Here is a 14,530-nt window from a genome sequence, read left to right as displayed (position 1 = left end):
ATTACGGGTGATGATATTTTTTTTAAAATAAAGATCGCCTACGTCCGCGGAAATTAGGTAATTTGTCTGCTTTTTGATATTATTTATTTCATAACTTCAATGTATGCATTAACGTTATGTCTACATGTTGAAACAAGGTTTAGTGTTGAGCTGAAGTTGTGTAGTAATGTAATATGTTGACACAATGTGATGGTGTTTTACACAGGTGAATATTACTTACTTGTGTTTGAGTGTCAAAAATAATTGTGTAACTGGACAAGATCGGAATTTGTTTTATTTGTTCTCAAGTAATAAGTTCTTGTTGTTCTGAATAAAGACTTGAAATTGTGAGAATAACATATTTTCTATTATTTCCATATGACCTTTGCCCAAATTCTGTACTGGATTTTAACTGATTAATAAGCCAAAGACCAAATCACAAAAACACTTAAAGGTCATGAAAATTAATTTAGATTTAGATTGATGATGCATCCATCGTATTTTATTTTATTTTAATTATTTTATTTTATTTTAAAGTATCGATCCGTATTAACTTAATATTGTGTCGATGCCAAAACTAGCGGCATAGCTCAACTGAGTCTAGTGTCGGCGGGGCGGGGTTATCGATCGATGCCACTCTCGGACCGTACTGCGCAGACTCCGCCTCCGGATCCCCAAAATGGCGCCTCCCATAACTCCAGGATTCTAGCGTCAATTTGTCGAATATAAAGGAAGTGGGGACGCGTCCTGTGGGATTAGAAGAGTAGTCGAGTCGCGTCTTTATTCTGAAACTGTCGGTGCGGAAGTCCGATTGTTTTCCGTCGAAGTTAAAGGTGCAAGACACGAAACAGGGAATGAACCCGACGTAAACTGTGCTCCATCAATCTGAAAGGACTTCTGCTTCAATAAGGTATATGTTTTGATTTTTTTTTATCCACGGTGAATACTGGGAAGTGTCCCATGGTTGCTTGGTTGGCAATTTGAGTCGCCCTTTAAAAAAAAACTGCCGAATTGGTGTATACTATACTGTATATATACTACCTCAGTAGAAACGTGCCAACTCGAGTTTAGGATTTTAACGAGCCTTTGTTTTGGTGGAAAATGCGCTTATTAGCTATGCAGCTATGGCATCCCGTTATTTCTGTGCATTTTGCTCGCTGTTCCTAGGTGGAGAAACCCCAGAGTTTGTGTGAACCTGCTGACTAGAAGGCCAACTTGAAGGTACACTTCCGCCTTAGAAATGAATCTGGGATGTGGACGACGAAACGAAACTTTCTCTAGTAGTTTGCGTAAGAAGAGCGACGAGGCTCTTTATGTTCTGCTACTACTACTTTATACTCCTCTATTACCTCTTAGATGCGAGCATTGCATTTCTTGGGTCCCTTGTAAATGGTTGGGCAATAATAGGCAGCAGGAGGACATTTTGTCCTCAGTTTTTTTTTTTTTTTTTTAATTTTTTTAGAAGAAGGACAAATGGACAACTGAATGGACTTGAGTGATGTTGACAGGGACCAGGGACTGTGATGGCTATATATGACTGGGACAGAGCATCTCCAAAGCTGCAGCTCTTCCTGTTCACGTTCCTGTTCGCTAAACTCATCATTCACATGTGTGGGCAGATGCAGCTACTGCTGATGAAGTTCATGCTGATTTTGGATTGTGATAAATGCGGAGATGCTCTGCCTGACCAAACTGAACTATGCAAATAAGTACGAGCCTCCTATTGCTACTGGATAATTACTGCAGGGGCAACACGTTCTGATGCAATGAGTGGCTTCTCAGTTATTTAACAATAATGTGGAAAGACGCATCCCGTGGTGGTGGAAAAGATGTTAGTCTGTTTGAGAAGGGTCAAATCATTGGTGTGCACCAAGAAGAGACAACATCTAAAGAGACCGAAGCAGAAACTACTAAAATCGGATTAAGAACTGTCCAATGCATTATTAAAAAAAGGTGGAAGGATAGTAGGGAACCAACCTGTTCCTACTGTACCAGCCTGTGGGAGCAGTGCTATGATCTGGGGTTGCTGCAGGTTCGGCAACATTATTGCCCAAAGAATGAGGTTATCTCATTACCTGAATATACCTAATGACCAGGGAGTTTTTCTTCCCCAATGACATGAGCATATTCCAAGATGACAACACCAGGATTCATTCTGAAATTAAAAAAAATGCTTGTTAAACTTTTGAATGTGTTGCCCTCCTACTGTTTATTACTGGAAACATGTCTCAGATTGATATGACAGATTTTTTGCTGTGCAGTGAGATCATCGGTATTTCAGCATCAGTGTCTTGGAACGTATGACTGAAGGTCTCTGAGAAGTTCTCATGCAAAGCTGTGAAACCAGGAGGGAACGTGATCATTATGAACGAAGCGGCGCAAATGATTTGAATCAGTCGATGATTCATTGTGATGTGTGCGCAACACAGTTGCCCCTAGAAATACGCAAAACCAAAATATCGCAGTACAAAAATGACAATGGAAATCCCTACATTTCAAAAAACCTCTCACATATCACTAAATAACTTTTACCACTTTTCCCGGTCACCGGATATGACGCAGGGGGTCATGTGACCAGTTCAAAGTGAAACCTCGTGTGACGAAAATTTAAGAGACTCATGGGATATTGTGTAGCCGAGACTATACGAGAGTTACAGCTCATTCACAAAACAACTTTCAATGGAAACACATACACAGTGCAATTTTTATCATGAATTCAAAAGAGTGAAACGGGCTCCAGAGTCTCGGTGTCAAACGTCCGATCTCTAACTAAGCCACAAAACTCAGTTCTTTACACTCTCCCCATGGCATGTCATGGTAATGACGGATTTCAGATCAGACGAGGTTTAGATCTCTTAAATAAATTAAGGCACCACAAATCTGAACGTTGGTTTTAAATAGCTTTTATGGCGTTGCTGAAAAATGCAGAATCGATGACTCTGTTTTTTTTTTTTTTTTAAGTTTCCTGTAACTTTCCTCTTAGTTAACTTTTCCCAGAAATCTATTTTTCCATTTCAGCACAAACAACAGTTTTTATTACAAATGGATAGCTAAGCCATCTTGTTTTAATGAGTCCTACATGTATATTTTGAGTGTTTTTGCCTGCTACGGTTTGATACACAGCATCCTACAAAACCATCACTTGTTTTGTTTTCTGCATTATGAGCCAGGCTTTTAATAAAGCTGTAATTATGTGGACTGAACCTGGAAGTAAGCTACCTCCTCATAAATGTTTCACCTTTACACAGGGAAATACACGGAGCATGGATAACCCCAGCAGTCTGGAAATCTACATCCCCGTGGAGGCTGAGGTGAAAAGCATCCCCCTGCAGAGCTTACCGAGGTCAATCCTCAGAAGAATGGGACTCTTCCCCGTTGATGCCAGGAAACTCGATGACTCGCCCGACGGCATATGGATTTGTCCAGCGGTAATACGGAGGAAAGGCCAGAAAGGGTCTTCGCACACGGGAAGCGACGAGGTAGAAAACGTGTCCTCGGCGCTGGGCCCCGACTTCTGGGCTACGCAGGGTCCCATCCAGATGTCTTTTGTCGCCTCCAGCCGTACGGCTTACAAGGTGCTGAAAAACGCCTTGCCCGGGATACCCACGTCGGACACCTCCCTGTTACCTCAGGGCGCGGCATCTCAGACTAACAAAGATGCTCTCGTCATCTACCGCGGACGCATCTACCTGTCCAGAAAGACCAATCAGGGCCATGATCGACAAAAGGGACATGAACAACAGTCAGTCTCCCAGTCTTCCAGTCCCTCGACGTCAGACGTGTCACATAAAAGGCGGAAGAAGGTAACTTTACATTTTAGTTGGTCAGTTTGTGTTTGCAACAACCACCATTGTTCCAGAATGAATTTTGATAAGAGATGAGGCACAATTGTCTGTATTGGCTGCAAAAGGGGGATCAACTCAAATTAAGTGGTCATAATGTTATGCCTGATCACTGAGAGCATGAGCTGTCTGTTCTCAGAATATGTATTCAGGTCAATAATATAGATTGAATTGGTGCAAAGCATTACTTCCTACCAGGGGTGGGTGCTGGCATGGACTTCACGATACGATACGTATCACGATACTTGAGTCACGATACGATACATTATTGCGATATTATGATATTGCGATATTCTGCATAGTTCACTGAGAAATTTTAAATGCAGCTTACAATACAGGTTGTATATATGTACATCAGATAACAGTGATAATTCATTGGACACAGTTAAAAAACAATATTAATCCAAATTATCCATTTCCAATTTATTTATTTATTGCACAAGACATCGATATCACACAAAATATCACATTATATTGCCATATTGAGATTTTTTCCCACCCCTACTTTCTATTGTGTTTTTATCAGTGATGTCCTCAGAGACTAGTCGGTCACGCACAAAAATTCCAAATCCCAACAAATAATATGTGACTTTCAGTTGATTCTGTTTTGTGTCTTTCAGGAGCCGCAAAACAACAACAGGCCTAAGAAGAGACAGAAGAGAAACGCCCCGTCCAAAATAAGGCACGACAGAAACAAAGGGACTGGTGTGCGCGAGGGAAGCGACGTCTCCTCAGTCAAAGCCGTGAGTCCCGTCTCTCAGCCCGCCGACAGCGTCCAGAGCCCGAACAAGGCCAGGACGGAGCACGTGTCGGGTGAAGCGCAGAACCCGAGCTACAAGGAGGCCGAGAGCACGGACCAGAACGAGGAGAACGATGCGGACGTGCAGATGGACAGAGGGGAATTCGATCAAAGCCTCGGCCTCCAGACGACCAGGACGGAGCCTCTGGACGCAGCCGCTTCCTCTACGTCGCTGCAGATGGGCTGCGACTTCAACGAGCTGGAGCAGGAGGAGAGGATCGCTCGGATGAAGGCCCGACTCAGAATGACTCTGAAGAACCGGCCGGAGTGACGCCACGTAGGGACGTCAGGTTCTCTGCAGAAATATTAGCCTCGAACACATGTACATTAGTCTGCTGTTATTTATGGGCTTAGGTTTCTGAGCGTAAAACATCACAACCGCATCTGTGAAGTGACAATGACCGACACACACGGACAGGAGAAGCCTAATCCCATCGGCTCCCGACGGTGGTTCACGTTCTCTCATGATTCATGATTCAGGTGCAGAAGGAGATAATTCAGTCATGATTTTTTTTAAATTTTATTTAATTTTTTGTACAATAGTATTCTGGAAAAACATACCGTTATATGTAGACGTTGTCTTTTTAATTATATGTTGCCTTTATGCTAATGAGATGTGAAACATAGTTAACTGTGCTACTGGAAGTGCGAGCACCACCAACCTTACAATCATTCAACAATCTACTGTAGCACCTGTAGCCACAGGTCGTAGTCTTCAGCTTTCACAGCGTACATAGTTTGTGTTGTTGAACTTTCGTGTTACGCAAAGAGATATTTCTAATATTCATCCCCGCTGACTGAAGCAGCCTCCAAACAACAAAGTGCTAAACATCAGAGTCTTCGTGGGAGCAGGTGCCCTGGATTAGCTTCAGCTAGGTGGAGCTGACAGACTGGTTGTTTTCTCTCATTAAACTTTGTTCCAGCCAAGATAAATGAATCGTGTTTTTCTTTTTTTTTTCTTTTTTGCTTTTATCATGTTTGTAACTGTAACACGGCAGAACAAGTTCGTCCGCAGCGATAGTGCGGAAAAATCACTTTGATAGTCGTTCTGGGTGGAAATCGGCGCGAGCGGTGGGAGGGAGGGAACCCTCGGGGGCGGCGGTGGTCCTCCCCTCCCGCCGCTCCGCTATAAGACGCCCGGTCCCCTGAAGCCGGCCCACTCCAGCAGGATGCACTCCCCATGCTACCGCCCTGCCGGACCACAGACACTCAAGGTAAGACTTTTATTTTCATCTACAGATTTCTCAGCTGCCGATAAATTCTCTGTCCTCTCAGGTTACACAGTTTTATTTAGTTTAATTTTCTCCAAACGAACTGACAAATCAATTCTTTGTCATGTGTTTATTACAGTAAATAAAACCATCAATTAAGAAAATCTGCACTTTATTTTTCCTATGAAATAATAATTCTTTCTTGAAAAGCTGCGATAAGAATATTTAAGATATTTGTCTGATTGTAAGAAAACAAACGGACTCTAAAGACACAACTAAAGTTTTGTGAACTTCGACTTATTTTAGTTTTGATTGATTCAAACAGAGATAAGTTCAGCTCTACACCTAAAAAGTTCAGCTAGTAAAAGTCATTTTGCACGATGCTGCTTATCTTTATTATTATTATATAAAGTAAATGTGCTTTTCTTGGGTTTAGTGGCAAAAAAATATTACATGTTAAAGTATTAGAGTATGAATAATGCAAAGACTTTGTCGCATCCAAGTCAATTTTTCGAGTCACATCTCACTGTAGAGTCGGCTCATCCGTTATATTTCCATCCAGCTCTACTGTATGTCCTTGTTTAATCCTCTGAGAGTTCCCTCTGTGCTTTTAGGAGCAGATACAGTGTTATCCATGATTACATTTGGACTCCCGATAACTTATGAATCCAAAACACGATCCCTTGCACACAACGGTGCAGCAAAAGTATTTTATTCTGTAAAGTTGCAGCGTTAACTTCCTAAATGACGTCCGTCTGTTACATCTCTGCACATCTGACAGTTTTCATTCACTGTGTTGCGATTTCTGAAGTATCACACTTTGAATCTTCAAGTCTTTCTTTTACTAAACAATTTAAATGCTTTTATCAATGCAAAGAAACACACTTATGGCCAAATTTTCATTACTTAATTTAAGCGTCTGTCCTAAAATAGTCCAAATTTGGAAGATAGACATTGAGGAAATATAAGAAGCATCTTTCTAATTTTATTTTTTTATGCATCAGTTATTGTATTATCAGAATGAATGAACATTTGCTGCTAAAACAAATCCCTGAAATGACAAAAAAGGGATAAGACTGCACATTAAACACTAAACCTTCATTATAACAGAAACTTGATGTTAACAGTGATGTCTGTAGAGGAATGTGCATCACAGGTTATACATATACAGTCCCGTTATCTTTTAATATCACCTGACAGGTGAAGACGAATAAGAAAGTAATCATACAATGACTTTATTTATTTATTTATTTATTTATTTATTTATTTATTTTTTGACTTTAGTAGACACACAGCGGAGCACAGATAACAGGAAGTAAGGAGTGAGTGAAAGATAGATGGAGGAGTTCATGCAACAAGGAAGTTAAAGGTCAGGGACACAGTCACGGAGGACAAACACAAATGTGTTATCTGTGGTTTATCTGAAGAAACTTTGAGTTGGATAAATCTGGATCTTTTTAAGTAACTGTACATAAAAATGTTTAGTTTTTTTAGTTGGTTAATTTAATCTACGTCAGACTGACAAAGGATTATTTTCAATTTGGGTAAAGTTTGTTAGCAGTCATCTTGATTGTTTGCACCCCAGGCCCAGTGGCTCAGGATATAACTGTGTTTTTAATCATAGAACATGAATCAATGCCTGTTTAGAATTTGTATTAACCGAGTATCTTCTCGTCTCTTCAGATGTGGTGCGTTAGGATCTGCATCTTCTACTCCAGCATGTGTCTCGCTAGCTGGCCGCTCACGTCAGAGGCTGCCAAGCTCCGCTGCGGCTCCGACCTCCTCAGCGACCTCATATTTGTGTGCGGGGAACGTGGAGTCTATTTAGGTGAGTCTGACAGAATCCCTTTTAATTAGTTATTGGCAATGGGATCAATATGAACAAAAATCAGGGCCACGTTTCCATCTTCGCGAGGACCTTCCCTTGACATAATGAAATGAATGTCTTAGCCCCTTATTCTAAGCGTAAGACTCGTGTCCATCATCAGGGTCATCAAGAAACACACTTTAAATAATGTATGAAGTAAAATAAAAATGTAGTTTTAAATGGAAACAACCAATCATGTATATGTACATATGCATGTATGCCAACAGCGCACACACAAGGACGTGTGACATCAGGTCAACCAATTAAACACCTTTACAAACATATATAATAAAAACTTACTGCCTTTAAAGTGCATACAACTTAGGCTTTTTTTATGGACTTCAATTTAAATATCTGTGTTGACCCTCAGGACCTTCAAATCACAGGTCTTTGTATTTATACATTCAAGGCCAATAATACAGTTGTGTGTTAACGCTGGCACAGATGACAGATGCTCTCACGGTCATCGTGTCCAAATCCAAACACTGCAGCAAATTATCAGCCCCACAACAACAAAACACCTCTTGTCCCCTTGTTTATTTACTTGACCTCTGTAGATACAACCGTACGGAGTAAGTAGAACCTCTCACACCTCACACACAATTACCTACCTACACTTGCTCCTTCCCCTAATCACCTCTCCCCTGTTCTGACCAAGGCCGCCTCCTGCATCTGCTATCGGACCGGTGGCACTGCACCAAAATGGCAGCTCACGCACCAGAACAATGTGCCTCTGTTTGCGATAGCATTATTGTTAAAACACTTGCTATCTGAGAGCGGCTCGGCAGAGAAAGGTGCAGCAGAGAGTTTTACACTATACTCTGTATTCTTTGCAAATGCGTTCCCCTCTCCTTTTGTTTTCCTCTCAGTTCTTAAGCCATGTGACTTTTTGGGGGAGGACTTTTGCTGTGGTATGTATACAGACACTAAAAAAAATACCATATATACCAAAGACAATATAGATAACACATGCATACATAAAAAGTTCATTTTATATAATGAAAATGATGATTAATGTTATTAAATATACATACTTGTGCTTAAGTGTCGGACCTCCTGGTTTAGGTTGGTGGGCAATGGGAATGGTTCCAGGAGCCAAGGTGGGAGATCTCCCTAGGTGGAGGGAGTCTGGGCTGGGTCTGGTAGTCTAGGCCTGGGGGGGCTACCACGCCTAGCTTAACCTCATACGCTCACCCAGTCCCTTCATGGTGATGTTCAGTCACCCGGACGAGCTAAATCATTGTGAAATATGGTTGTTTCGTCCTGGAAATCTGTATTCCTTTATGAATATTGCTCCAATCAAACTGACTTTTAACAGATGTGACTTCTTTCTTTGTAGGTAAAGGTTCTTGGTCTGGTTATGGCTCTCGTCCCAGAGGGAAGGGGATAGTGGACCAGTGTTGCCGATCGGCTGGTTGTGAACTACAGCATCTTGAGATGTACTGCGCCAAACCAAAGGGCCAAAACCCCCCCACAACTTCCCCAGCCACAACCACGGCATCAAACACCACTACGCAGCAAGACATGGTATGAGCTCACACAGTTTCATTCTTTACTATTGGAATTACTCTCTCTGTGTCTTCGTGGGTTTTTGAGATAGAGATAGACTGGTCACCTGTCCAGGTTGTACCCCACCACACATGCAAGGCTAAGGACCAGCTAATTCCAGGATTATAATCTTATAATCATTTTAAGGTATGAACAGACCTAAAAGACATCAAATAACTACTAGTAATAAAGTCCAGATGGGATGTTGTGGTGTCTACTACAACCAGCATCCAACTAGGCCAAAGTACTATAATGCTTCGATACGTTACTGTAGTACTTGTTGAAGAATACCAATTCAGGATCATCATTCTTTGATCCCATTCATCTCGGATACACTTGGGTCAGCAAGAGCCTCATTACGCAGGTCACATGCAACGCTAAAGACAAGCCTTGGGCTAATTCCAGGATTATAATCTTGGTTTAACATATTTAAGGCATGAACAGACCTAAGAGACATCAAAGAACTTCTAGTAATAAGAAAGAATACCAATTCAGGATCATCATTCTTTGATCCCATCCATCTCAGATGAAGAATACACATGTTTTGTAACACTGTTGCTATTGTCCATACATGCATACTTTAGTAAGGTAACGTAGTAATGTTCAGGCCCTCGAGACATGTAATCTCATGGCGTTTTGGTTTTTGTGGAGATCTACAAGATCTTGACATTCACATATAAATCCATATCCCATCCTTTGTTCCCAGCAGCATTTCCATAACTGTCCCCCACCCTTTCCTTTGGTCTATCTGTATAAATATGGTGCATTGCCAATGTTCTGGGTCAGTTTAACTTCCCAGATCCACACCCTGTGTCTTTAAACTCACCCTGTGACTCAGTATACCAATAAACACCCCACTACAGCAAAGTTAAGACTAAGGACTTCCAATATTTTTCTTCAACACACTGTAATATGTTACATCAATTGTTAAAATATTGGCAAAAATACAGAAAAATACATGTTACTATTCACCATAAAGATTTTTAAACACCAGCTAGTCAATGGTGCCTTGGTCTTTAAATAAACGTTTTTTTTTTTTTTTTTTTGTCTTCTAGTTCCAAGCAGTATTTCAGAAGAGACTTTTAGAGCACCTGGGGGCACCCAACAGTCCAAAGAGGGAAGCTTACAGAAAGAAAACGCAACCTTCGCATCAACAACAAAGCAAAGTCGGACTTTCATCATTGTCACGCAGGAGGTTAAAAGCAAACGAGACAACCAGCGGGCCTCCTACAACCTCAACCACAACCACGACCTCTCTCAAAGAGTCATATATGAATAGCTGAACATTTATTTAGTTCCTGGATTTGATCTGAAAGACTGAGACCCGTCAAGAGAAAATATCTTGATTAATAAGGTCAGAAATGACTCAGATTGTCAACAGGTTTGGAGAGAAACAACTGATACCAGGTGTCTGTTGTTAGCCGTTGTTATGCTAACTGTTGGAGCTCAATGGGATCTCTGGTTTGACTTTGTATGCATTGTATGTACATTTAACAATTTGTTCCTCATTCACATGTTTTTAATGTGGCTGTAGCCAGGTTGACCACTGTACTTACCATCGTAGTTTTAAGCCTATGCTGGTTGTTGGCTTGTGGGTAATGGTTGCTCAAGGTCACTAAACACAATTTCTAAGACGCTCAAACCACTGTTGTAAATATTCCAGATACGTTTTATTTCTGCTTCCCACTCTCAACGTATATATTTAAAGTTTTCGACACACCTTGAAAGTCGTTGCATTGTAAAGTCTGTTCATATGTTTTGTTTTTTTTAAATATCGCACTTTTGACCGAACGACACCACGTAGCTTTACAGTACGTTTTTGATGCAGACAGATGGATTATGTTTGTTTGTTGTTTCACATTTTCTGTATGAACATGTTTTATGTACAAAAATATACATATATGCACAAATGCATTCCTTATTTATTTTGTTAGAACGTAATGAAGCTATGAGAGTTATTAAAACTTTATTATTGTTCATCTTGTTCTGTGATATTCTTGTTGTTATGTCTGGATTTGAAGAACGCCTTCTAGCTAATTTGAGATTCCACCGTGTTTTTCATGTCATGACATTGTATAGCTGCACACAGTAGTATTTAACACAACTCCCCTTGACATTCAGTTGTAGATTATAGGAACTTTATTTATGTGTTTCATTGTTATGTAACGGCTTCAGGACACTTTCCAAACGCAAAAATAAACTCCAGACCTTTTAAATATAATCCCTTCCAGTCACTTACAAACCCATGTACATTATGTAATGTATTTTTGCAAAAATGCATAAAGAAGGTCCCATACACACTGATCAGCCACAACATTATGACCACTGACAGGAGAAGTAATTAACATTGACCATCATATGATAATTCAGTGTGCTGGTAACTTTTACGACCTGGCATTAATTCATGTGGATGTTACTTAGACATGAACCACCCATCTAGACCCTGGAGTGCCAGGTGTTGACCTGGCCTCCAAATTCACTAGATTCAACACCGATCAAGTATCTGTGGGATGATCTGCAGAGGACCCTCCCCTCAATCCATAGGACCCAAAGTCCCCCACTAATAACATCCTGTTGCCAGACGGCACAGGACACCTCCAGTCTCTTCTAGTCTGTGCTGCTGTAGCTAACTAAACCACTACAAGAATGTTCTCAATCTTCTCATTTGTGATTATTGTTTAATCCTCAAGTTACTGAGGATGTCGCCCAAATTTGATGACCGAAGTTCCTCCTTTACAGTAACAAGAGTTTCTGGTTTTTAATACATTTTTCAGATTCATGCAAAAACAAGACAATTTTAAAAATACACACACAAAAAAAAAAAAATAAACAGAGCACAAAATACACAAATACTATGCCATAAATGTTCCATAGAGGATGTAAATCGGACTGTGTGAAGGGGTTATGGGAATTATATATTTACATGTTACTGCATAGGTAGTATGGATAATAAATAGCCGGAGATGGGTTCAAAAGGTGTAAATAAGAAAATATTACTGTTATTATTTGTTCATTTACAGCAACCAACCAGTTTTTAAAGCAAAACTGCCTCCCCATAAAATGCTCTGGTGCAAATTGGTCAAATATTAACATTCGATAGATGCTTTTTTTTTTAATTCTAACAAAGCTCAGAGGTTCAAACATACACCTTGTGGGCCGAAACTGGCCCGTCAGAGGGTTAAATCTGGTGGAAAAATGAAAAAGAAGAGGTTTCTTTTACTAAAAGGAGCAGCTATTTCTAATTTGTCCACTGTCGTATTAAGAGTAGAGGATCAGAGCACAATGACCAGAAATAAACATGTGGAGAAATTGCTATTTTTTTCTTAAGAAATAAACATTTTCATAGTGTGCTTTGTTGAACTAAAACAGAAACAAAAATTTGGAGCTGTTGTTATTTATATATTATTATGTTACTGGTCTGGCCCGCTTGAGATCAGATTAGATTGTATGTGGTCGTCCCTGAACTAAAATGAGTTTGACACACCTGGTTATAGTGTTTCTTTGATGGAAGATTTTCCTGGTACATCAAAAAAATAGAGCAATCTGATGGTGCATGTGGCAAAGCAAGAAAAACTGAGGCTGGATGTAACCATAATCTGTTCTTTTCTACACCTGGCCAGCCGTCACACAGTTTAAACCATTTGATACACAGCAGCAGTCCTGAGGTTGACTTTCCAATAGTGGTCAAGGCCGATTTATTCTTCTGTTGTCAAGGTTAAGCAGGTGAAGCCGAATGCAGACCCCGAGCAAAGGCAGATTAACTGCGTTTATTTACTTAGGGCTCGAGCGCTGAGAACCTGGGTCAGGCTTGAGGTTTGGGCCGGTAGATAAGCCATGCACACGGGAAATGCTGATAAAACCAAGGTAGAGAAAGATCCAAGGAGCTGGGAGCTGAAGCGAGTATCTGAAGTGAGCTGATCGGGGGAACAGGTGGGAGAGAAAGAATAAATACAGGAATCCACAGTGTTTTACAAATTAAGATGTATTAAGATGCATGCTTCGGACCACCATGGGTTTTCTCAACTCAACTTTATTTATATAGCACTTTATCAACAATATTTCAACAACTGTGTTTCCCATCAATCTGGTACAGCTCGATCTGAGTTTTCTATCCTTGAGCCTCGAAAAACAACATGACCACTCCTGAAGAATGTTGAGTGGATGTCTTTTACTTTAAAGTTTCCCACCATCATCCATCACTGTCGACCTGTGTGGATGGCCGGGTCTTATTGTAATTTTATACAGTATGTATATGTGTATGAACCATACGACTGATTCAATTCCATTTGATTCAATACCATACCATGCAATTCAATTCAATTCAATACGATACGATACGATACGATACAATATGATACAGTTTAATAAGATACCATACCATACCATACAATTCAATACGATACGTTTCAATTTGATACGGTACAATGCTATACGATACGATACAGTTTAATAAGATACGACACCATACACCACCATACCATACCATATCATACCATACCATATAATTCAGTTCAATTCAATTCAATTCGATACGATACGATACGTTACGATACAATTCGATACGATACGATACGATACGATACAAAACGATAATATTCAATTCGATATGATATGATATGATATGATTCAATAAGGTCCGATACAATACAATTCAATGAGATACGACACAATTCAGTCCGATTCAATACAATACGATACGATGCGATACCATACCATACAATATGATACAGTTTAATAAGATACCATAACATACCATACGATTCAGTTCAATTCAACTCAATACAGTACAATTCAATATGATACGATATTATTCAGTTGATACAAGACGATACCATACAATATGCTTTTATTCCAGTACCTTAAATCACCACTGAAGACAAATATGAAGTAGAAAAATGTTTTTCTACTTCTAGGAGTTGCAATTTTATTAATGGAAGCTGTAGCAATTTCTGAAGAATTCAGTAAAAATTCAATTTCTTCTAGGAAGTGTTCAGTGTTAAATTCAGACTAGTCTTTGACAGAGAGAATGTATATGTATGACTTCCTTAAATGTCATGTAGGTTTTTTGTTTTGTTTTATTTCTGCATTCCAGCATCAAACTGAAGCATTGTAAACAATTCAACAGGATTCCAAAATCTCAGTTCTGTGATATGATATAATATTAAATCGTATTCCTTTTGCCTTCTTCAGACAAGACAAAACTTTTTGTACAGTGGCCGAAAAAGACACCAGTAACAGCTGTTCACAGCCAACCTGATAAGAGCTTTCTCCTTGCGGCTGTTTG

At 40.0% G+C, this 14,530-nt stretch overlaps 2 protein-coding genes across 3 annotated transcripts; both read left to right on the top strand.

The window, feature by feature from the left end:
* The first annotated feature begins 627 nt into the window (after positions 1 to 627).
* si:dkeyp-110g5.4 (uncharacterized protein LOC561637 homolog) lies at positions 628 to 5,547 on the top strand. 2 transcript variants are annotated; one of them, XM_047572401.1, is made up of 4 exons: positions 628 to 889; positions 1,147 to 1,200; positions 3,228 to 3,782; positions 4,442 to 5,547. In XM_047572401.1, the coding sequence occupies exons 3-4, from the start codon at positions 3,243 to 3,245 to the stop codon at positions 4,889 to 4,891; spliced, it is 990 nt and encodes a 329-aa protein (XP_047428357.1). In that variant the 5' UTR covers positions 628 to 889; positions 1,147 to 1,200; positions 3,228 to 3,242; the 3' UTR covers positions 4,892 to 5,547. The 2 variants fall into 2 exon arrangements, with proteins under 2 accessions (XP_047428357.1, XP_047428350.1); XM_047572394.1 differs by lacking the exon at positions 1,147 to 1,200.
* A 138-nt stretch (positions 5,548 to 5,685) lies between these two features.
* On the top strand, positions 5,686 to 11,223 carry igf3 (insulin-like growth factor 3). Its single transcript, XM_047572414.1, has 4 exons — positions 5,686 to 5,834; positions 7,515 to 7,659; positions 9,038 to 9,225; positions 10,302 to 11,223. The coding sequence occupies exons 1-4, from the start codon at positions 5,790 to 5,792 to the stop codon at positions 10,527 to 10,529; spliced, it is 606 nt and encodes a 201-aa protein (XP_047428370.1). The 5' UTR covers positions 5,686 to 5,789; the 3' UTR covers positions 10,530 to 11,223.
* Positions 11,224 to 14,530: the final 3,307 nt, after the last annotated feature.

Source organism: Mugil cephalus, chromosome 1, assembly GCF_022458985.1.
Source record: "Mugil cephalus isolate CIBA_MC_2020 chromosome 1, CIBA_Mcephalus_1.1, whole genome shotgun sequence".
In the NCBI taxonomy this organism is placed as follows: domain Eukaryota; kingdom Metazoa; phylum Chordata; class Actinopteri; order Mugiliformes; family Mugilidae; genus Mugil; species Mugil cephalus.
The sequence above is the reverse complement of the archived record's forward strand: the minus strand, read 5'-3'. Positions and strand labels throughout refer to the sequence as shown.